This window comes from Eschrichtius robustus, chromosome 2 (genome assembly GCF_028021215.1).
Source record: "Eschrichtius robustus isolate mEscRob2 chromosome 2, mEscRob2.pri, whole genome shotgun sequence".
NCBI classification, from domain to species: domain Eukaryota; kingdom Metazoa; phylum Chordata; class Mammalia; order Artiodactyla; family Eschrichtiidae; genus Eschrichtius; species Eschrichtius robustus.
The window spans coordinates 52,045,145-52,068,298 of NC_090825.1; the positions used below are offsets into that span (position 1 = coordinate 52,045,145).

Below are 23,154 nucleotides of genomic sequence, written 5' to 3' on the forward strand. Positions count from 1 at the left end.
TTAGGGGTGGGACACAAACATTCAGGCCTCAATAGTGACATGATTTTCCAAAATGGTGACTATCTCTTGGGACACTTCCAAATAGAAAGTAATCTTACTTTGATTTACACGATTGATTCTAGAAGTTAGAGTCTTGGAAACTTTAAGTGTGCAAAAAAATTTTGTAAAAATATGTGCAATGGAGTTAGTTTCTAGGCTCACTTAATTATAGATTTTTCATTTATATGAATGTCCAGCAGGACATATGAATGACATGCAGAATAGGGGACAATTTTTTATTGTCTTGACATGTGCAGTTCAGTCCTGGACATCCAGCATCCCACCCCCAGAGCAGCCCCTAATCATTGTAATAACCAAAAATGTACCCACTCTTTTCCAGAATACTACTATCACTTTTGTTAAAAAAAAGTATTTAGTTCTTTGAACTTTTTTTTTTTTTTTTTTTTTTTTTTAAATTATCTATTTATTTATTTATTTTTGGCTGCGTTGGGTCTTCGTTTCTGTGCGAGGGCTTTCTCTAGTTGTGGCGAGCGGGGGTCACTCTTCATCGCGGTGCGCGGGCCTCTCACTATCGTGGCCTCTCCTGTTGCGGAGCACAGGCTCCAGACGCGCAGGCTCAGTAACTGTGGCTCACGGGCCCAGTTGCTCCGCGGCATGTGGGATCTTCCCAGACCAGGGCTCGAACCCGTGTCCCCTGCATTGACAGGCAGATTCTCAACCACTGCGCCACCAGGGAAGCCCTCTTTGAACATTTTATCTTTACATTCTGGTGTTTCCATGTTTTATTTTAAAAAACAGAGGGGACTCCGATATGAATCTATTCAGATAAATAAATCCTAATATACTGATATAGCCATTTCTACTCTCTGTTTAATCCAAGGAAAATAAAGCTTTCAGAATAACCTAAATTTTCTTTCTTAGGTAATTTTAAAGTCTATTTTCACAGCAATAGGGTTCCTGAAATATTTATTTTCCATCAGTGTTCATTCTATGACTGACATTTCCTTTAATTAGGGTAAGTCTAGGTTCCATTTTTCTCAAGTGATTTTATGAATAATTTGGAAAAGTCAAATATTTTTCTTAATTTCAGACTTAGGTTACTTAGATTATCTAAGATCTTAGTTATGTATTTGTACACAGATAAACAATAGTCTGCTTTTAGAACAGTGGATCTTAACTTCTTCGGATCTGAGAACCTATGAAAATATGATTTAAGCTATAGATACCCCTTCCAGAAAAATGCACATACACTTATACAGTCAGATTTCTACCTGGAATTTCAAAGGCACACACCGACCCCCTGAAGCCCAGACCATACTGAATTCCAAGTTAAAAACTGGGTTAGAGCAGTTTCCTCCTTTATTTGGATGTTGATTATTAGCTAATGATTTCTGAGGAAGTAATTTGGTGTCTTAATCACATTTATTAAAATAATACTGATCCTCAAATAGGGTTTTCCATACTTTTGATGCATGTTCTTGTGTTCAAACACAGCCCTCTTATAACCTTAATATTGTATGCTTATCATGTATTCACGATACAGTTCTCTACAACTCTGTTATTCTCATTATTTCTTACAGTAATTTTGATTCTTTGAAATACTCATTTTAGTACTGGAAAATAACTAACTGTCTTGGTATTATTTCATTTTAAAGCTCTGTGACTCATGAATGAAATGTATATACATATATATATGAATGAACTATATATGAATATATAATTATATATATGCCCAAACATATATATGACTGAACTACACACATGAATATATATGAATCAGTATGTATACTGATATACTGATGATAGTATATATACTGATATTCTGCTGATAACATTTACTGTTGATCAATATATATACTGATGAATGAAATACATGTATGTTTCATATATACACATACATATGAATCAACTGTATATACGAACATATATATATGACAACTATACATATGAATATATACATGAATCAGTGTATATACTGATGATGAATGATGTCTCTTTCTTGAAACAGTAGATTATATTCAATTCTTAGAATTTGCCTAACCTCCTTCTTGAACACGAAATGTGTCATACAGATGAACAGTGTATTAGTACAGTCCCTTGTGTGGTCATCACTTAATGACATTATCTTCGAAAAATCTCTTGTTTGTCTGTTAATCCTTTCAAATGTCCTGTAATGTTTTAAGATCTTTTAAAGTAACGTATTTGAAACCAGTGATCACTGCTTTTGTCTTAAAAGTAACAGACGCAGATCCATATATTTGCAGCTTTATAATGATTTCAAAACCTTTTGTACCGACCTAAAGTAGATGGCAGTGAAAAAGGAGTTTAATAGTTTCTGTGTTCAGTAATACTTCTGACTTATCTGAGAAATATATAGTGAATTTATAAGTTTGCCATACATATTCAGTAGATTGGTTTTAAGATATGGCAGCCAAGTGTTTGAGTTCTCTACTGTGGCAGTTTGCAAGTTTGATGACCAGAAGAGCTTGCTTGAGCTTGTCATAGCAATATTTAAATATGTCAGCAGGAACATCCAGTTTTCAAACATGTAGATGGACTAGTTCAAGGTGTCTACTATCTCATCATTCAAGAGAATGAGTTTCACTCATATTTTTGTGTTTACACTACAGGGTAGATAATTTTGAAGATAGCAGTCAGGAGGTGGCATCCTTAGTATCTGTTCCTGTTTCATGGCTTTATTGTGGTTTGGGCGTCAGTAATCGCTGGACTTTTGAACTTCCTGTAGAAAAGAAGAGTAATGCTTCTTAACAGCCTCCATTGTGATGTCTCTGTGTTGGTTGTGCATTAAGAGCAGTATTGAGTTTTAGACTGTTAGAGATCGTTATTTTAAAGCAGCACATGAGAATCACAATAAAGCCTTATTAAAGTGAAAGAAAAACTTCACATTTCACATAACCTGTTATTTCATCTAAAGACTAGTAGAGCATCTTGTCTGCTTTAAATATTGTGGATTAGATGTTGTTTTAAATAAATGTAGCCTATATCAGTTAGGAAGGCACCCTAGTGTTATGAAAAGAGCACTGGATTAAAAATCATCCGTGTATTTGTAGGCCTGGCTACGTGACTTTTGGCATGTTTTCTGACCTCCTTGGGCCATCTCTTTTTTCTTATTCATAAAATAAGAAACAACAACAATTCTCATATCTGCTTCCCTGGAGTGCTGATGAGATTAAATAATGTGTGAAAAGGTACTTGGGAAAGAATAAAGTGCCATACATGTTTGAAGTGTTCTTGTAACTATGCTTATATATAATTCAACTCTTTTGAAATCAATAAGTAGCATACAGGTCCAATTGAGACGGGGGAAAAGATTGCTATGAGGAAAAGCACTGTCCCTTCAGATTTTAAAAGAGTTCACAAATGCTTACCCTCCATGGGTTTTGGGTGAAGATCTGTGGAAGGTGATTGGAAAACATCACGTTTGTATTTTTGTTTTGTTTGAATGATTACTGCCTACTTAGAAGTTTGATTCCTGGAGCTGGAGCAGAATGAGCACTTTATGTATGTATTTATTTATTTTTGAAAGTATCTTTTTTTTTTTTTCTTTTTTGTCCGAGCCACACAGCTTGAGGGGTCTTAGATCCCTGACCAAGGATTGAACCCGGGCCCTCGGCAGTGAGAGCACAGAGTCCTAACCACTGGAACACCAGGGAGTTCAACAGAATGAGCAGTTTAGAGTTTTGGCAAAGGTGGAAGATTAGTCGAAGGGAAACGTGGGTCCATTTATCTTCAGCATTAACACCAAGGAGTAGGTACTTGGAGGAAGCTGAGGACAGGCTTGGTCAGACGAGCCAGGATCATGCTCGGTCAGGCAAACTGGGCAGGCCAAGAAGTATGATAGCAGCCAAGAGTCACTGAGCACTGACCATGTGCCAGGCATCATAGTCAGTGCCTTACATTCATTAATTAATTTTATCCTTATAGTGTTCTCTGAAGTGGGTTTACCTGTCTACTTCTATTATTATACTATTATTGCCCCCATTTCCAAGTGGAAAAAAACTGAGACTTAGAAAGGTTAAATGTTCACCCAAGATCTGACCACCGTGCTCCTCACCCCTCTACTTTATTGCCTGTAACCATTCTTTGCATCCCCCCATCCTTGTGGTGGAGACGGCATTATGTCACGTGGTCTGAATTTGGGCTCCCAGGTGTGTATTCCTGTTGGATGGACTTCTTTCTCCCAAGTTTCTTAAATCGCATTCCCTCTAAATCAATCTCATGTGAACTTGTGTGGAATGATGAGTTTATCTAGTTCCACATTTCCCTCTGTGTAAGTTGACCTTTTAGGTCTCAGTCCTGAAGTACACTGAAGACCTATCAACAACCTTGTAGCCTCTACTCCCTGCCCCCAACCCTGCACACTATTACAGTTTCCAACATCAGTGTTAGGAGCAATTTCTTTCAGGACCCAATTTTTTTTATTTGAATATTTGTGTGTTTGTTTTTACATACACAAGCACATAGACACCTGTACATAGAATAAATGCTGAAGTCATAAACCAAATGTGATGGCATACACGTTGTTTATTTCTGTTTAGAGACTTTTTTTTTCATTTCATTACTGTATTTTCTGCATTTTTTTTTTTAATAATTAGAAAAATCTGTTTAAAAGAGAAATGTTTCATTGACTCCTTAGAAACAGAGTTATTATCTATTGTGTCTGACCTGTTATATTAGATATGGTAGAATGGGGTTCAAAAGATACAGTATCTTGAATGTTTAGAGTTAAGTGTGAGGATATGAAATGTAACAATTAAAAAATTAAAACCAGAATATTATTAAGTAAAATGATACAAATGATATACTGATTAAGTATTGAAAGAAGACAGAGTAGAGAGGTGATGTTGGGTGGGAAGCTAAGAGGTCAAGTATGAGAATAAGAGAACTCTCTCAGAGTTGTTCAAGGTCGGGTCTTCACACAGAAACATTCTCCTCACAGCTTCACTTATCTCACAAAGATTAGTTGACCATCTACAACTGTCTGTGCATGTGCTGGATTTTGGAGGTACAGTTCTTAATTAGGTATACATATATATAGGGTTATTCTTAGCATTTGAGTTTGAATAGTATTTTTGTTTTCCTCTAAAAAGAAGTAGTTTAGTATAAGAAGTAGTAGTCAGGAACGTATAGCCAGTTTGGGGGTGAGCATGTGAATTTAAGGTGCAGTATTCAAGACTTCTGCAGGGAGTTCCCTGGCAGTCCAGTGGTTAGGACTCGGCACTCTCACTGCTGGGGCCCGGGTTCGATCCTGGTTGAGGAACTAAGATCCCACAAGCTGCGTGGCGTGGCCAAAAAGAAAAATCTTCTGCAGATAATGTGTTGCTTCACGTCTTAAATGATGGTGGTAATACTGACCTGTGGAACTATAGGGCTGTTGTAAAAGTTAACAAAGTGTTATTCAGGTTCTCTTTATTACTATTTTCATTGCCAGTGATTGCTAGGTATATGTGAAGTTGAAAGTATGACCTTTAACCTTCTGTTTATAGCAAAGCCTAGGAGACAGTGGCACTTTTTTTCTCCAATGCCTTGTTACTTAAACTTCATCATCCCTGGATTTAGGGGTAGATCAGACAGGGGACATGGAATGACTGCTAAGAAATCAATAGGGGATCATCTCAGACAACCAGGGTCCGCTCTCCCAAGCCCTGTTCTTTTTCCTCAGCACAGTACACTTATTGACTTCAGCAACTGCCTTTTTGTAAATGCTAAAAGCAACCAGTCTCTTAATTAGAACAGTAACCCATATAGGATTTGGTCTTTAAAGCTCGCATAACTTTTTGAGCTCTAGTTTATATAATTTTGCTCCAGCTCTCACTGTGTTGTATCAATTGAGAAATTAATCTCTGTAGCATCAAGTCATTTGTTGTAAAAATCTATAACGGAGTATATTTTAGGCATCTGACTGTCTGTTTAAAAAGATAATATAGAAAAGTCTCATAGTTTTAGACGACTTTCTTCCTCTCGAGAACTTCTAACCAAACAGGAACCTAGTTTACCTTGTTTTCTAGGCTTTTATTGTCAAAATATTTCCTGCAGCAATAATGCTCATAAGGTACTATATTCAACACCATTGAATTATTCATGTTGAAAACTGTATAAAGTACTTCTTGGGTTCTTTGGAACCTACAGTTGAAAACTGGGGAGTGGTATTTGCCGGCTGGTCATCAATGAGTAATGGAATTCCACAGCCAGGCTGTTTTGCACGTCAGGCCCCCATCAGGCTGCTGGATCCTAAGACTTGCCCGTGGTTTCTTTGTGGACGTACACAGTGACTGACTGTGGATTCCTTAGCACTTTCAAATTCAGTTATTTGCTGGAAATGGAGCTTTTGGATTTTGTAAGTTCTTTGTCCTCCTCATTTGAAAATATTTAAATGGTATTGCCCAAAGGGCACACAGAGAAACAGCATGACTTTCGGGAAATTAGTAAGCAGTAGAGTTATTTTTAGCTTTTACTCCTAGCAAACATTTCCTTTTGTTCTTTAGAAGACACTGTTGATCTGTTCATTCATGTGCTGTGCTCTCTCCCCAACTACAGGGTGGCTTCAGATAGAATAAGCCCTCTCTTCTCTACGCTGCATGACAGAATTGTGTTAATTTAATTTTAACTCATGAGTTATTCATTTGTTCATGTTTTTCTAGGTTCTGAAATACCACCGCCACCACCAAATACGCACATACTTTTTATTGTTATTTGGGGTTGATTTTCCCTCTCATCAGCAAACACTAACCAAAAAATGTTCACACAAGCAGGATATACAAAATTTATATTTTTGTCAAAATATTGTACAGTGATAGTTGATGGTGTGATTTTGTCTTTATTTACTTATTTTACAACTATAATATTTAGAAAGCTATTCAGTTAGTATTACAGAATCCCAAATCCAGGATAGTTGGTTACAAAGGCTGGCCTTTACACCTCAATCTCATGTTTGATCTTTGAAAAATCTTCCAGTATATAGAGGAAATCAGATTTTTAAGGGAGCACACTGAAACCTTGCTTTTACTATTCACATAAAGGCAAGTTTGATATAAGACTAGATCCAAGATGATTTCATCAATTTGTCACATTGTAATTTAGCCTTTTTTTCTTTGATTTTTCTCTGAGATAGAGCGGTATAATAACACTTGTGGTTAAAATTGGGGTTCTGTAGTCCGACCACCAGGTTTAAAATCCTAGTTCTACCATTAATCTCAGTATAGCTCAATTTCCTTATCTCATAAATGGAGATTACAGTGCTTTATACAATTGTTTTGGAATTTGAATCAGATAATCCATGCAAAGAGCCTAGCAAAATGCCTGACATAGTAAAGTCTCCATAGATGTTGGCTATTATAATTATTGTATAAAATTATTTCATCTATAATGTTAGATGTAGTTATTTTTAGAAGATTATATACAAGAAAGTGGCAAAATACTCATTTTTCTGGAGCCCTTGACTCTTTCCCTGTAAGAATTTTTTATTGGGATAAAAAATTATTTATCTGTCCTCAAACAGAGGTTACCTAATTCCAGTGCCTAGTGAATTTAGTTTCCCTTGGCCCTTCAGTAGTTGCAGCTCTTCATATCTAGAATCAGCACAATTATAATAGGAAGTCAAGCAAAACATTTTTTTTCATAAAGAGAGGAAGGCAGAATGTGAGGTGGCGTTGACATCTGTGCCTCTGCCCTGGGCCAAAAACAGAATGGTTATTTGCTGCTGATTTGGCAACCAATCTGCTGCCTTCTCCAGTGGTTAAGTCCCCTTCCTTTCCCTTCCTTCCATTTAGAGCCCCAGGGATGATGAAGTCAGAGAGACAAGACTGGGATGTGAAACGTCTAAATAGGGAAACAGGACAGAGGTTCAGGGAAAGATAACAGAATAACCCCCATTCTGCTGCTGACCCAGTTGGGTAAATGCTAAATATTCCTCTGCCAATGGCAATTTTACATGAGTTCTCTGGACGATGTGAAGGTTGTAAAACACCAGCCTGTCTAGTGAATTCCCATCTTTCTGCTCAAGAGCTTTCTAACATCTGATTCAACAATTTACTAAACTTTCCTTTTTTAAATAAAACTTTTTTTTTAACACTTAGCCCACACCCTCAGAATAAGTCCTTTATTTTTACAGTGGGTACTTTAACTTCTGAGTATATCAGTTGTTTCTCTTTTCTCATAGCTGCATTTAACTCACCTCACTTGCCAACGATTATAGTGCTAAATCCCACTGAAGGGGCTTCTTGTTTTAAGGTAACATCTTCTACCCAATCTGAGAGGTACAACTCTGGCTTTCTACAACACGGTTGTCTTAGAAACACTTATATAAAGTTTAGAACACAAAACACCACACACATGACAAGGGCATCTGTCTGTAATGTTGTAATTTAACTCTTTAACTGATTTAGGTGAAAACTTGTGTAGTTAAATAATAGACTGATGAATGCCCCAGAAAGGCATGTATTGAGTAAACAAAAATATGCAAATAGAAAGGGGAGCTAGGGAGAGATTGTCTTAGATTATGGATCTCTTCATTTTTAATGGGAAATTCCTTTTGGTTTTTTTTTTTTGGCCACGCTGAGTGGCTTGTGGGATCTTAGTTCCCCAACCAGGGATCGAACCCACGCCCTCAGCAGTGAAAGCACAGAGTCTTAACCACTGGACTGCCAGGGAATTCTAATGGGAAATTCTTTTAAAATACTTTTACTTTCAAAGCTTAAGGCTTCTTTTAACTTAGACTGATTTTTTTCAGTTATGATTTCTTAATGATTGTTTCAAGTGTGTTCTGTGATTCAAAAGAATGAAATATTAGTTTAATATAGGGTATTTGGGGGTTATTTTTCAGGCTGCTTGGCTACTGTGTTTTATTTTCATTTAAATTTGAGGTTATCCTAACCATTCAAAGAAGCAGTTGACTCTGATTCTGACTTAAGTTTTGGTGAGTCTTAATTATAATTCATCATATATGTAGTTTTCATTCAGTGCTTTTTAAAAAAGACCTTTATGTTTACTTTTTAGACCGACTTTGCACGATTTAGTGGAACAAATGTGGAAACTGACTTCGTAGAGGTGCCATCACAAATGCTTGAAAATTGGGTGTGGGATGCTGATTCCCTCCGAAGACTGTCAAAACATTATAAAGATGGAAGCCCTATTACAGATGATCTGCTTGAAAAACTTGTGGCTTCTAGACTGGTCAACACAGGTATGACTTATAATTTTAGAAAATAAACTAGAATTGCTTAATGGAGAATTGGTGGCATCTTTTTTTTTTTTTTTTTTTTTTTTTTAGGTAAGAAGTGGATTTATTTAGAGAGATACACATTCCATAGACAGAATGTGGACCGTCTCAAAAGGCAAGAGCGGCACCAGAGCATGGGGTCGTCTCAGAAAGTGAGAGCGGCCATGAGAGAGACACTCTCCACGGACTGAGTGTGGGCCATCTCAGAAGGCAAGAGGCCTGCTGCATCTTCTTCTATAGAACTTATTTTGTCTTTTGTAATGATAGTACCCCCAGAGTGTTAATATGAGAGGGAAGACTGCTACGTATATTGGAATACTGAACCCTGAAATTATGTCCAAGAAAAAAAAAATACATCTCCTTTAAAATCTTAAATAGAATGAGATGTCTTGCTCCGATTTTGCAATGAGTACTACAGGAATCAGTTTTTGAAATCTATGATCTATGGTCAGAACACGTAGTTCTCTCTTCTCCAAAACATGTCCAACATTCTTATGTTATTAGGTCTCCTGACCTTACGCCAGATTGTTTTGAGCAAAGTTGATCAGTCTCTCCATACCAACACTTCGCTGGATGCTGCAAGTGAATATGCCAAATACTGCACAGAAATTTTAGGTGTTGCAGCTACTCCAGGTACGTAAATACGATCACTAAAAGTTCACTCTTTCTGTGAAGCACAGGGTATACTCCTAACACTGCCAGAGAAGATAGAGTTTGTCAGGCAGGTTGCCTAATATAATTTGTTTCTGATTTCTGAAATCAGGCCATGACTTTCAGGTCAGCATACTCTGTCCTCAGTGTTATCCTGTCCAAATGTGCTTGAAGGGGAGGCGGCGCCAGCTTTGCAGCATTTTAGTGTGATCAGGCGTGAGCAGTCGGCCTCCACCCCAGAGCAGAGAAAGCCACTGCGTTTGGCAGCACCGCCTGGCTCTGCCCTCCCTGTATGCACCGTGACTTCCCTAGGGTTTCGGTAAGATGTTGCCAGAAGGGGCAGTTTGAGAGAAAGGCACAAGCTTCTACCTTGTGTCTGATTCTGCTTCTGAGGTCAGTTAAGGCAGTTTGACTAGCAGTTTCTAACCTGGTATTATTTATGAGATTCATGTGAGTGGGTGGGAGATGCTCAGACATAGGCTATGTTACGTTTATATTTGTATATTTTAAGCAAACATGTAGCCGTACGTGTATACGTAGTTGGAAAGGTGAGTTTTTTCCATCAAAGAAATTGTTGTTTAATTGAGTCAGTCACATTTTATAGCGATATTAAAGGTCAGAATAGTCCGTTGAGTTCATCCAGGCTGCTCGCTTCCTTTTGTGATCTGTTTCTAGTAGACTGAACAGCAACTTTGTGCCTCAGGCCACTTTGACAAAATCCTTTTGTAAAGTAGCCCTAGAGGTAGATTGAATTGGTAAGACCTTTTTAGCTCTTCACGTAAAGAATTCTTTTTCAGTAATTATGAACCTCAAATAAGTGCCATACTGATACGTTTCAGATATAAATAGGTGTAACAAAGAGTAGGCTTAATATTATTAGAGTATTTGTAAGACACATATGTGTCTAAGGGATAAGAAAGGAGTGAGTTGTCTGATAGGTGTGGACAAAGCCTCTGAAACTATTGTTAGGCATTCCAGAGCTTAGGGCCGAAACCAGCTCTGAGGTGGAGCTGTCATAGGAGAGAAGTTTGTAAACATCTTGGCCAACGGCACCCATAAACTCAGGGAGTACTAGAGGTGAGGACCTATCACTGTCTCCTCCCACAGCTGGACTCCCCATAGGGAAACCTTAGCTAGCTGAGAACCTGCTATTTAACATTTGCCGTCACATTGATTGAAATGTATCTTTCTTTAAAGACACAAATATGCCAGCAACTTTTGGACATTTGGCGGGGGGATATGATGGCCAATATTACGGATATCTTTGGAGTGAAGTATTTTCCATGGACATGTTTTACAGCTGTTTTAAAGAAGAAGGGATAATGAATCCAGAGGTATTGTATTTTTTTTCCTCCTTTTGTTACTTCTGTAGTTGCCCCCTCCCCTTTAACTCCTAGTAAAAAAAATATTTATCACACCTAGATTTTTAGAGGAAGAGATCTGATAACAAATTTTAACTTTAAAGTCTGGCATCTTCTCACATCATCATACATCATTAAGTTGCTTTGTGTAAGTGATTAATCCTATAAGTTAAAGAAAAACCCTACTGCATTTTCTTGCTTATTAACATTCCAATATATTGCATAATTAAAATTCAAAGCTTTGTTTATGCATTTGAGCATTTACAGCTGCCAGTTTTGACATGTGCCATACAGTGTTTTAGTTTTATGGGAGGTTGGGAAAGAAAGGTAAACTCCTTCCTGATATAAATGGTCTGCCTATGTTTTGATACGCTCTACACACTTTCATTATATATTTGTGGTGGAAGGCACCCTTTTTTCTGTGATTGGCATACGCCGCCTACTACATGGTTTGTAACCTAAATGCCTTTAAGTAATTTAAGCTGCTTCATTAACCTGAGCCGTTCCTTTCTGAGTACAGTGAATTGACTGCCAGGTGGCTGCCAGCCAGACCTTCCTGAGTTACAGCCCCTCAGTCTCCACTCTTGCTGAAGACTCAGCTGTCAGATTATTTCTAGGGCTGATGGATTTTCCAGTGTGTTTTTCCTTCTGTTTGATTTAGAAATTAGAAGAACAAGTTATCAAAATCAGGTTCTCTGTGCTTATTTCAACCAACTGACTTGTTCTCCAGACTTTATGTTTCTAGATTGCATACTACCTTACACATATGCACTGAAAGACATTGATGTAATTTAGGCCACCGTCCCTTCCCCCCACCCTTCGCCCCCAAAACACCACCTCCAGGACACTTACATTCTATAGACTAACCTTTCCAATCCCTGCATCTTCAGTCCCACCCTACCCAGGCTGTTAGGTCCCTGTAAGTCTCCTTCCATTCCCTGGCCACCCCACTTACAACGATCAACCACTAACTTGTTCTCATAAATACCCTAACTCCTGCATGACCTTCAGCCAGTGCCCAGCCCTGGATTCCTCTACCGTCTCGATTAGAGATGGTGACCTTGGGATTCAGTCTTCTGGGGAAGATCGTGCGGCTCCACTTAATGCCCCACTGCAGAGTCACGCTGTCGAACCTGCATTGGACCCCCAGTGTGACTCCACAGCCCTGCTCTACTTACCTTATTGGGGTCCCCACCCTCTCTCTCTCTCTCAGCAGATGCTCTCTCCTCTGTACTAAGAACATTAAGATTATTGAAAAGTGAGTACCTTCATCTTTCTTTCTCTTTCTGTACTTCAATATTTATCTTCTTTCCTCCTATCTCAGGAGACATGTCTGTAATTCTAAGACTTACTGGTTTGCCATCTCAGGAAAAAAACTTACCACTGACTCTGATAATCTCAGTGCTACTACTCAGTTGTTCTTCCTTTCACAGCCTACTCTCTTGGTGTAAGAAACAGTTTCTGCAAACCTCTGTTTCCTGGCTTTTGCCTCCACCAACTGAACTGGAAAATTACCCTCCCTCCAGAGTTACCTACCACTGATGATCCAATAGCCAACTCCCAAAGGCCCTCATCTACCTTTTGTTTTACTTTCTGCTTCTTGGTATTCCTCTCTTTGTCACAGCCCTTAGCTTTGCAAACAAATCCCTCTGCACTTCCCAGAACTCCCAGTGTGTCAGCCAAATTTGTATGTTCCCTTGCGTCTTTCCTCCTTCACAAATTTATTCATTGTACTTCTTCCACCTAAAACGTATGCCTTCCTTGTCTATGCCTGTCCAAAATCGTACCATTCATAAAGGCCCTATTCAAATGAAATCTTCCAGATCATCGAAATCAGAAGTGATCTTTCCATTCTCTGAACAGAAGAGTGAACTTGGGCATGGGGTAAGGGTTTCAATAAGCTTTTTCTTGTGTCTGGAATGTTTAATATAACTATTATACAAAATGAAAAAAATCAGGTTATAAAATATTTTACACCATAGAACGCAAATTTTGATTTTAAAATATACATTCAGAAAAAAAAGTACATCAAAATGTTGTCAGCTGTTATCTTTGAGTGGTAAGTTTCTGAGTATTAAATATTTTTCTGTACTTTTCATGGAGCTTTTTCATATTTTTACATAGAGCATGAATTATTGTAGAAATCAGAAAACAATGTTTAGAGAGACACAAGGTCCAGATATGCAGAGGTACAATTATGACCTCCACTCACTCTTAGTAGTTGGCGAGGCTTCCTGGCGTAATTGCTACAGCACCTCTTTCACCGCCCCTGGTCCGCTCACATGACCACATCCCCAGGAGCCTCCACTGTCTCCTCTCCTCTTCCGGCTGTCAAGGTAACAGCCAAAGTACTGATCCCAGTGGATCCCAAGGAACTTGCAGGTCCAGCAGGAGCGATCCCTGCCATTATGCTTCTATGTACCTCCTGTTTTCTCAGGCTTCACAGCTTGGCAGGCAGCCAGGCTACTCTTAATTCAGACAAAAGGGCTGGGTTGAATGTGGAGAAAGCAAGATTCCCTACAACTTGGAGTTGTTGCCTTGTGATGTTTAAAACAGTTTTCAGTTTTACTAAAATTCTGAATTCAGCTGTACTATGTGTTATTACTCATCTTATGCCAGGAAGCTGGCTTTAATCCCTTCTTTTTTCCTTCCTATTAAATACTCTGGACTATCATGTCATTTCTTGCTCCCCTGCTGTCACAGCGATAGTGAGTCTGGCTCCAGTGGCCAAGGAGAATCCCATTGCACCCACCCTCACGCTCTTCACTGCTGTGGCAGTTACAGGAATAGCTTTTTATTTTTTATTTTTTTATTTTTTTATTTATTTTTGGCTGCGTTGGATCTTCATTGCTGTGCGCGGGCTTTCTCTAGTTGCAGTGAGCGGGGGCTACTCTTCGTTGTGGTGTGCAGGCTTCTCATTGCGGTGACTTCTCTTGTTGCGGAGCACAGGCTCTAGGCTTATGGGCTTCAGTAGTTGTGGCTCGCGGGCTCTAGAGCTCAGGCTCAGTAGTTGTGGTACACAAGCTTAGTTGCTCCGCGGCATGTGGGATCTTCTTGGACCAGGGCTTGAACCCGTGTCGCCTGCATGGCAGGTGGATTCTTAACCACTGCGCCACCAGGGAAGCCCAGGAACAGCTTTTTAAATAGCCATTCTATTCCCTCCTACAGTGTACTGCTTGTTTGGTTTTGTTTTAATTTTTTATTTTTACAAATGTTTGCTCTAAAATAACACCCAATTTACACAATTCAAATATCCATTTATTTAAAATTAACACTTTGGAATAACAATCCTGTTCTACAAAAAACTTCAGTCATTATTACAACTATGTTGTGATGAAGGGAAAGAATTTTTGTGGTATAAAGAAATACTGAATTTGATCTGAAGTCATGGGAATCAGAGCAGTCACAATATATCATGCAGACTTTGTTGTCTCAAGGCCCCTCACACTCCCTAGTGTATATTTGGAGCATTTTGAGAAGATAGCAGGATGCCCCTTCAAGGAGTCAGTGCCTGCTCTTCTTAGTCCCCAGCTCTAGAGAGGCCGGGGGCTGAAAGATCACGTATTGTTGACATTATTGTTCATGGTCATTAGTATCGACAAAAGAACACCTCCAGGCCCTCCTTCTGTAACCTCTTACCATCCTGCAAAGCCCAGGGTCTGGTTGAGAACCATTTCAGATCTTAACAAGCAGAACTGTAGAAAGTGTGCTACTCACTGGGGAAACAGTAATGGGACGGGTCAAATACAAACCTGCAGCCTTCTGAATATCAAATGTTAGCAATAGAATATTTTACAGTACAATCGTTTTTATTGTTTCGATGGCCTCTATCAAAGTGTTAGAACTGGCCACTTAACCTGTAATAGCCTAAAAGTTCACTACCTCTGGTTTTATCTATAATTTTCTGTGTTCTTCATAGTAAATAGGTGTAACATCTTGACTGTTTAATTAGTTTGTTAAATATTACCTAAAGCCTTCTTTTCTAGTAAACATGGAGAAGTTGTCTCAACAGACATACCTTTTACTTTTCCAACTCATCTCTTAAATAACTATGGAAGGGAGCTGCTTGGGAGTAACACTTTTCCAGCAAACTCTAGCTCTTTCAGGAGCACTTTAAGGTTGCCAAATGTAGTTTCAAAATCTAGCAGCTAATCGTAGTGTTGAAAGAATGAGGGCATTTTAACTAGGGCCATTTCTTTTTTTCTCTTTTTTTTTAAATTAATTAATTAATTAATTAATTTTGTCTGCGTTGGGTCTTCGTTGCTGCGGGCGGGCTTTCTCTAGTTGCAGCAATCGGGGGCTACACTTCGTTGCGGTGTGCAGGCTTCTCATTGTGGTGGCTTTTCTTGTGGAGCATGGGCTCTAGGAGCTCAGGCTTCAGTAGTTGTGGCGCACGGGCTTCAGTGGTTGTGGCTTGTGGGCTCTAGAGCGCAGGCTCAGTAGTTGTGGCTCACGGGCTTAGTTGCTCTGCAGCATGTGGGATCTTCCCGGACCAGGGCTCGAACCCGTGTCCCCTGCACTGGCAGGCGGATTCTTAACCACTGTGCCAGTAGGGAAGCCCAGGCCATTTCTTTTTATAAGGCAACTTCATTGTGGGAAATTTTCCTAAAAGGTAATAGACACTGTGGATTCAAAGGCAATTTTATTGTTAAGCTAAAATGATGTTCCTCCTCTCCTGCATTTAGAGTAATTGCTAAGCTTTGTTTTTTTTCCATCAGTGAAGAAGAAATACAAGCAAGTATCACATGCAGAAAGGAATACTGAGAAAGTCAAGACAGTTAAGTGTAACTATCCACAATGCCATATGGAAGGAGCTAGATCTTACATTCAATAACAGACACAGAAACATAGGAAGAATCTTGGTTAAATAAGGAAAAGAATTACCTGACAGAAAGTGTTTTATAAAGCTAAGTATTCCAGGACTCTTCAAACAGAATCCTAGGACCAATTCCTGCTATAATATGTTGCTAAGAGAGAATATGAAATTCCTCTCCTGACGGTCCTTACAAATGGATTAAATTCTGCTTCAGCTTCCCGGTCTACCACCCCAAAGCTGATTTTTCTTACACTTCAACCTTTTCTAACAGCATTAAATTTTGCCTGATTTAAGGGACAAAGGAAGGAAATGGGATTGATTTCCAACCTACTTTTTGAATATTTACAATGCCAGACCTTCTAAGCCTTGAATCCCAACCAGCTGGAAGCAGTTTTTCTTCCTTTTTGTGTTCCTACAGCCCTTCTTTGTGTTTCTCTTAGAACTCTAATAATCTGCCTTGTTAACTGTCTGTTTCTTTATCTCACCTGCTAGATCATAAGGCTCTTGTAATAGGAACTGTTTTGTTCATCTTGGTGTTCATCCTCTGCTTCAGAACATTTAACTATTATTGGGCCCAACTGGTAGTTGCTCCAACTGCTTCCACTCGTCTGTCCCCCTACTACACACGACTTCCCAGGGTGCCTTTTTTGTCCAGATCTCCTCCCTCCCCATAATTATTTATTCTTCCATCCTCACAAATTGAAACTTCGCTTAAGGTTTCCAGAAGACCTCTTTCACTCAAGGGAAGATTCCTACCACCATTCTTTGTTTCCATCACCACCAATCTTTCACTCTCTCCCTCCTTCCTGTATGTTGTCAAAGGTATTCTTTTTCTGCCCTCAACCTCCCCACCACCCTCACTCATAAAAAACAAAGTATGTGCTGTTGGAAAGGAGTTTACAGATGAGTTGCGGAAGGAAAGGTTTCAAAGTCCACTTTAAAAGCAAGCTGGTGAGGCTGGGAGGTGCCTGATCGTCATCACCTGTCCTTGGGCGGTTGCTTTCTGTCCTGTTGCTTGTTACTCAGTGTAGGAAGGAGATACCTGGCTCCACTCCCTGTCTGTCACAAGAGGAAGGAGAAAGAAGGGAGGGTTGGAAGGCTGTGGGAGCTTGCATGTGCTCCTTCAGAGAAGCCAGAGATGGCAGGAGACCCAATCTGTTTCCCAATTTATGTGTTCTCATTGTTGGTAGATGATGGGTGTCCTTCATTCAGATAATTATGATTGCTCTTAAAATATTACCTCAAATAAAGGGCATAGATTCTTGCATAAAATGAGTGCCTTGTCTCTTCTTAATATTCCTACTGAACTATATATTCTATTTTATACTAATAGTGGAGATGAAATCTCTTGTGCTTTTTTCTAGCTTTATTAGGAGACAGAACTAATTTTAAGGAAATGCTGAAAACAGGAATGCATTTGTTTCCCTGACTGTGTATAAGTGACTGAACTTAGGGGCGGTGTGAGGAGAAGGGAAATGAAAGGAGGGATGGATGACTACTCAGGTTTATTGAATACCACCATATGGCAGGAATGATTCTAGGGAGCAGGCAAGGCACTAAAATCATCTCCTCTAATTCCTCATACACTGAGGGAGGTAGGCATATTCCCACTTTACAGGTAAGGAAACCAAGGCCCAAGGCCACATAGGTGAGGATGAAGCTGAGATTCAAACCTGGGCCTGACTCCAAAACTCCTGATCCTGCTTTAGAAAACATCAGTGTTGGGGAATTTCCTGGCAGTCCAGTGGTTAGGACTCCATGCTTCCACTGCAGGGGGCACAGGTTCGATCCCTGGTCAGGGAACTAAGACCCCACATTGCTGCATGGCCTGGCAATCAATCAATCAATCAATCAATCATCTGAACATTTTTAAAAAAAGAAAAAGAGGGACTTCCCTGGTGGCACAGTGGTTAAGAATCCTCCTGCCAATGCAGGAGACACAGGTTCGAGCCCTGGTCCGGGAAGATCCCACATGCCGTGGAGCAGCTAAGCCCATGCGCCACAACTACTGAACCTGCGCTCTAGAGCCCGCGAGCCACAACTACTGAGTCCACATGCCACAACTACTGAAGCCCACACACCTAGAGCCCGTGCTCCGAAACAAGAGAAGCCACCGCAAGGAGAAGCCCGCACACCACAACGAAGAGTAGCCTCCACTCACCACAACTAGAAAAAGCCGGCGCGCAGCAACAAAGACCCAACACAGCCAAAAATAGATAAAATTTTTAAAATAAATAGATAAAGAAAAAGAAAAGAAGGAAAGAAAACATCAGTGTTAGAGAGGACTTGCACAGTTGCCAAAAGATACATGTTAACCTTCCAGGAGTAAAAACCACAGAGGTGACTGCTGCTGATTTTCCTTCCCTGAACTAAGAGGAGCTCCTGCGCTATGCAGATCCCCCTGAACGATTTTTTTAGCATGAAAACTTTTAGTGGTTGCCTTAGAGCTTCTCTTCCTGCTTTGCTCAGCGTTACAGTTCCTTAATTATATAAACAGAGTAGAACAATTCACAGCAAAGACTCCTTCCACCTGTGGCATATGTCTCCCAAACAGTGTTCTCTCGCCCAGAGAAGCCGGTACCTTCCTAACACACAAATTTGCTTAACTTTTTTTTTTTTTTTTTAAAGAAAAGCAAGATCCGATTACCAAAATGACTCTTAAACTCTCCTCCAAACTTCATTGCAAAGGAAATGAAACTATTAAAAGACGATTGCTCTGTAATTCAGGAAATTGAATCAACTTGTTTGGAGCTATAAACAGGGGAGGACTTGCACTGCCTTGAGCCACATATTGTGAGACCAAACGGTGCCCTGCTCCACAGTGATTTTACGGCAGAGGAGGCATGAGCTGGCTCTTCACTGCAACATGCAGCTCCTCTAACGCTTGCTTTTCTTTACTACCAACATCTACAGTTCTCTGTACAAAATGAGAATATTCTGGCAGATGTCCACATTTTGGTGATAATTTTTTTTTTACTTTATTTAAATTTTCATTACTGTTCCTATAATATTTGTGCAATGAAGTATGTCTTTTTAATAAATAAAAGACTCTCAGATCTTGAGCATTAAGAATTTCTGCAGGTAAATATTAATAATTGAGGTTACATGATAGGTACAAGAGGGTTCACTATACTGTTCTCTCTACTATTAATTTTTCCATAATAAGTGGTTTAAAATATTTTTATCATTCAGATCAATTTAATTCACATTTTCTAAGTTCTTCCTATACTGCTTTGTCCAGAGATAACTGCCCTTCCTTACCCCACCCACTAATCTAACACTGGTCAAATTTAGACACATTGGGCAATGAAAGAAAGGGAAGCGGGGTAAGCTGTGTTGGGCTCAAGAGCTCTGATCTGCTACTTCTTAGAATAATAAAGTCTATGATGAGAATAGCCATCACTCATATTTTAGGTTCTATACCGCTACTCTAACAGTAATTAATTGATGCAGACCAAGCAAGAAATGACATATCTTTTTTTTTTTTTTCCTAAACAAAATTAGATCTAGCTCTAAACTGTCATTACCAGGGTTTTCAGGAAGTCCAATATCAGTGATTACAGGCCCGCACTTTTTAAGAAAATTTACTCAAAGCTTGTAAATAAGGCAACAAGATTGCTACTCACTAGGCCCCAGACCTGTATAATAGCCACATGTAGCTACTGAGCCATTGAAATGTGGCCAGTGCTTCTGAAGAATTGAATTGAGATGTGCTGTAAATGTAAAAAACACACTAGATTTTGAAGACATACCACAAAAAATAAATCTCAATACCAGTCTATATTGATACATGTTAAAATGATAACATTATAGATATACTGGTTTAAATAAAATATTTCATTAAAATTACTTTTACCTATTTTCCTCCCTTTTTTAATGCAATTACTAGAACATTTAAAGATATATATGGAGCACATTATATTTCTACTGGACAGTGCTCTCTAGAGTTTATAGGAAGTAACTTTGACTAATTGCTTACTCCTGATGAAGGCCCATCTGTGAAGTTAGCTCTTCGCCTGTAGATCATTAATAAGTTGAAGATTATTTCTGTTTATAACTAAAAGATAACCCGGAAAGTTTTGATTTTACAACCCTTGTAAAACATTAAGTAGGTTTGTATCTAACCTGGTGGATTTCATTCATCAACATTTTATTTTCCTTAACAGTTTGACTAGACTTATCTCTGATGGTTGTACCAAGCAGAATCATTGTCATAAATCAAAAATGAGATTACTTTTGTCTCCAGAAATTCTCAAGCTATTTATGTACTTGGAGAGACTATTAGTGATTGTTCAAATGATATAATGGATATAAATTTGAGTGTTACTCTGTGAACTATTTTATGCGTAGATTTAGAATTAGGCTTCACTGAATTGTCTTGCCTTTCTTTCCTAAAAGGACGGTGAAAATATTGAATAATGCTGATACTGAATTACAGTTGTTTTCTTTTGCTTTATCTGCTCATGTATGTGTGTAAATAAAGGCAGAGGAACTATGATGTGTTTTAAAATTCCAGACCTTGTCCCCAAAGAAAACTTTACAAAGGTCCTCCTTCCCCATGCTGGGCCCACAGAAATGTCCCACCCTACACCATGGGACATGTGCTGTTGCCTTACCCCCATCCATAAGGAAAAAGGGTTTTTTTAATGAGCCCCTCATAAAAATATAGCAGAAGCCATTTTGACAGTAGCTGGGCTACTGTTTCCAGGTATACTGAACCCCTGTTTGTAGCCTAATTGAACACTTGCTTTACTAACCCTTTTGAAATCGCATTTGGGATGGGGTGGCAAATAGGAGCCTGTTCTGTCTTCCATTTGGCTATTTTTTGTTTGTCTGTTTGCTCACATAGTCAGCATGCTGCTAAGAGTCTAAGGAGACAAGACAGCAATAAAGGGAAGTGTGGAAGACCAAGGTCTAAGCTCCAGATCTCTTAGCTACCAAAGTAAATAAATAATACAGAGCTGCAGTCTAGGTGAGGGGGAACATCCAGACAAAGCTGAAGTCCCTTTTTCTCTTCTCTTTCGTATCTAGAGATTTGGGAAATTGCTATAACCATGAATTATTAGGCATGTTTAATTTTATCAGGTTGGAATGAAATACAGAAACCTAATCCTGAAACCTGGGGGATCTATGGACGGCATGGACATGCTCCAGAGTTTCTTGAAACGTGAGCCAAGCCAAAAAGCGTTCCTAATGAGTAGAGGCCTGCATGCTCCGTAAACTGGGTATCTTTGGGAGCAGTCCATGTCTGGAGGACAAGCTGACATCATCTTGTATTACTGGCCTGGAAACTGAAGGGAGTTTTGCAAATGAAAATGTAGATTTCTATTGACTTCCTTTTGTTTTTTGATTTGAAAAATTATACAGATGTAAATGGAATTATAAATACTGTGACCTAAGAAAAGACCCATTAGAAAATAATTGTACTATAAAATTTCATAAAAATGGATTTGATTTCATTTTATAAAAGTTTCATATGAATGTAATTTGATTTTTTTACTGTTGTAATCTAGATTACTATTATCTAAGAATTTTTAAATTTAATCATATACATTATATACTTTGATTCTTCTTATATCTTGAAGTTTTGTACTTGGGATTTCTGAACTGATAAATGAATCACCACGTTCCTCTGTTAAATATTGTCTCGGAGCCTTGCATCCACTTTGACTCTGTCTCCCAGTAAAGTGTGACTGACCTCTTTGCCTGTGTACCTCAGGGCCAGGGGAATATGCCTCAGTAATGCATTTATCTTTGTATTTCAGGCCCCCTGATTTCCAACTTTCTGCCACACTTGAATAATGTTACTCCAATTGGTTTAGTCTTTTCTGTCTAACGTCCAGTCAGAGAACACCAGAAAATTATGAGTTTCAGCTGAAATTACCTAATGCATATTGCAGGTTTTAATATCTTGTATTAGAGAATTTTGGATCTTGGATTAGAGGTTCATTTCCACTTCAGCATACAAGAGTGTCAGGCTTTCTGCATATTTGCCAATTAGAACACTAAAGCAAGTCCAAGGACATTTTTCTCTTCTCATGTTTCTAATAAGTGGTAGGGACTTTGCCTCCTTTACTGTACCCCTCACCCAAAGTGGCAGGTGGACATGTCACAAGGTCTACCTCGAGTGCCACAGGAAGAGAGCTGAAGCTGATGTAGAACATGAAGAGTCCAGAAACTCCAGGAGAGGAGTGGGGTCTGCACAGAAGTGTCTGAGGACGGCTGCCCCAAGTGTTATGTGTGCTGCCGCTCAGCCATGGCGAGGAGGCTCTTCCATGGCTTATTTTGTCTGGTGATTGTAAGTGAACCTTTGGATCACTTTAATTCTCTTTACTGTAGGCCTAAATTCCAGTTCTGCAGCAGACCAGGAAACTCACATACTTATTTTTCCTCTAGGAGTCTACTCAATGAAGAAACCAAAACAGGATAATTTTTTTTTTTTTAATTAAAAAAAAGTAACTTTGAATGTATGCATTCTTCACAGGACTTCTAATTGTTGTCCAGTGTTTACCTGAGGTATGACTTTGCTGGCCAGGAACAAAGTTAGAACCTTTCCATTCTATAGTCCAAATGGACTTTGTGCTAAATAAAAAAAAAAATATTATGCTGCATAGTCAAACTGTAGACAGCAGGAAAAATCAAGAGCTATAGAGACACAGAAGAAAATTCAGATTATTATTGTCAAGCAAATACCCTTAACATCACAGGAAATCCCACCCTCCCTTCTGAGACGATTGCCTGGCCCTCTCTCTCCGACATTTGTTCAGCATCACCACCTCAGGTCCGTGAAGCTGGTTTTTTTTGGGGGGAGGGGGTTGGTCTGAGCAATGTATGATACTTTTCTCATATTTGTTTTTTTCCAGACTGTTCTGTCTTCCAGTTTCAGGCAAAAACTCTCTTCAGCTTTTTCTATCGTCCAATGCGTCTCCTTAACAATAACTTTATCATTTTAAATCTTAACTTATTTCACATAGAAAAACTAATACTTGGTGTGAAAAAGGCTGCACACAATAAAATTACATTATTATCCATGAGAATGAACTCACATTTCTTTCATACTTTAATGTTAAAACTGAAATGCTAAGAAA

General features: G+C 39.0%; 1 protein-coding gene across 2 annotated transcripts in view; it reads left to right on the top strand.

Moving 5' to 3' along the window:
• The window catches only part of NLN (neurolysin), a 98,667-nt gene extending 75,564 nt beyond the window's left edge, over positions 1-23,103 (top strand). For both annotated transcript variants that reach the window (XM_068535423.1, XM_068535424.1), the window contains 4 exons: positions 9,016-9,202; positions 9,743-9,871; positions 11,087-11,223; positions 21,152-23,103. In XM_068535423.1, the coding sequence (XP_068391524.1) occupies positions 9,016-9,202; positions 9,743-9,871; positions 11,087-11,223; positions 21,152-21,286 (588 nt within the window). In that variant the 3' untranslated portion in view covers positions 21,287-23,103. The remainder of the gene's footprint in view (positions 1-9,015; positions 9,203-9,742; positions 9,872-11,086; positions 11,224-21,151) is intronic.
• The last annotated feature ends 51 nt before the right edge of the window (positions 23,104-23,154 follow it).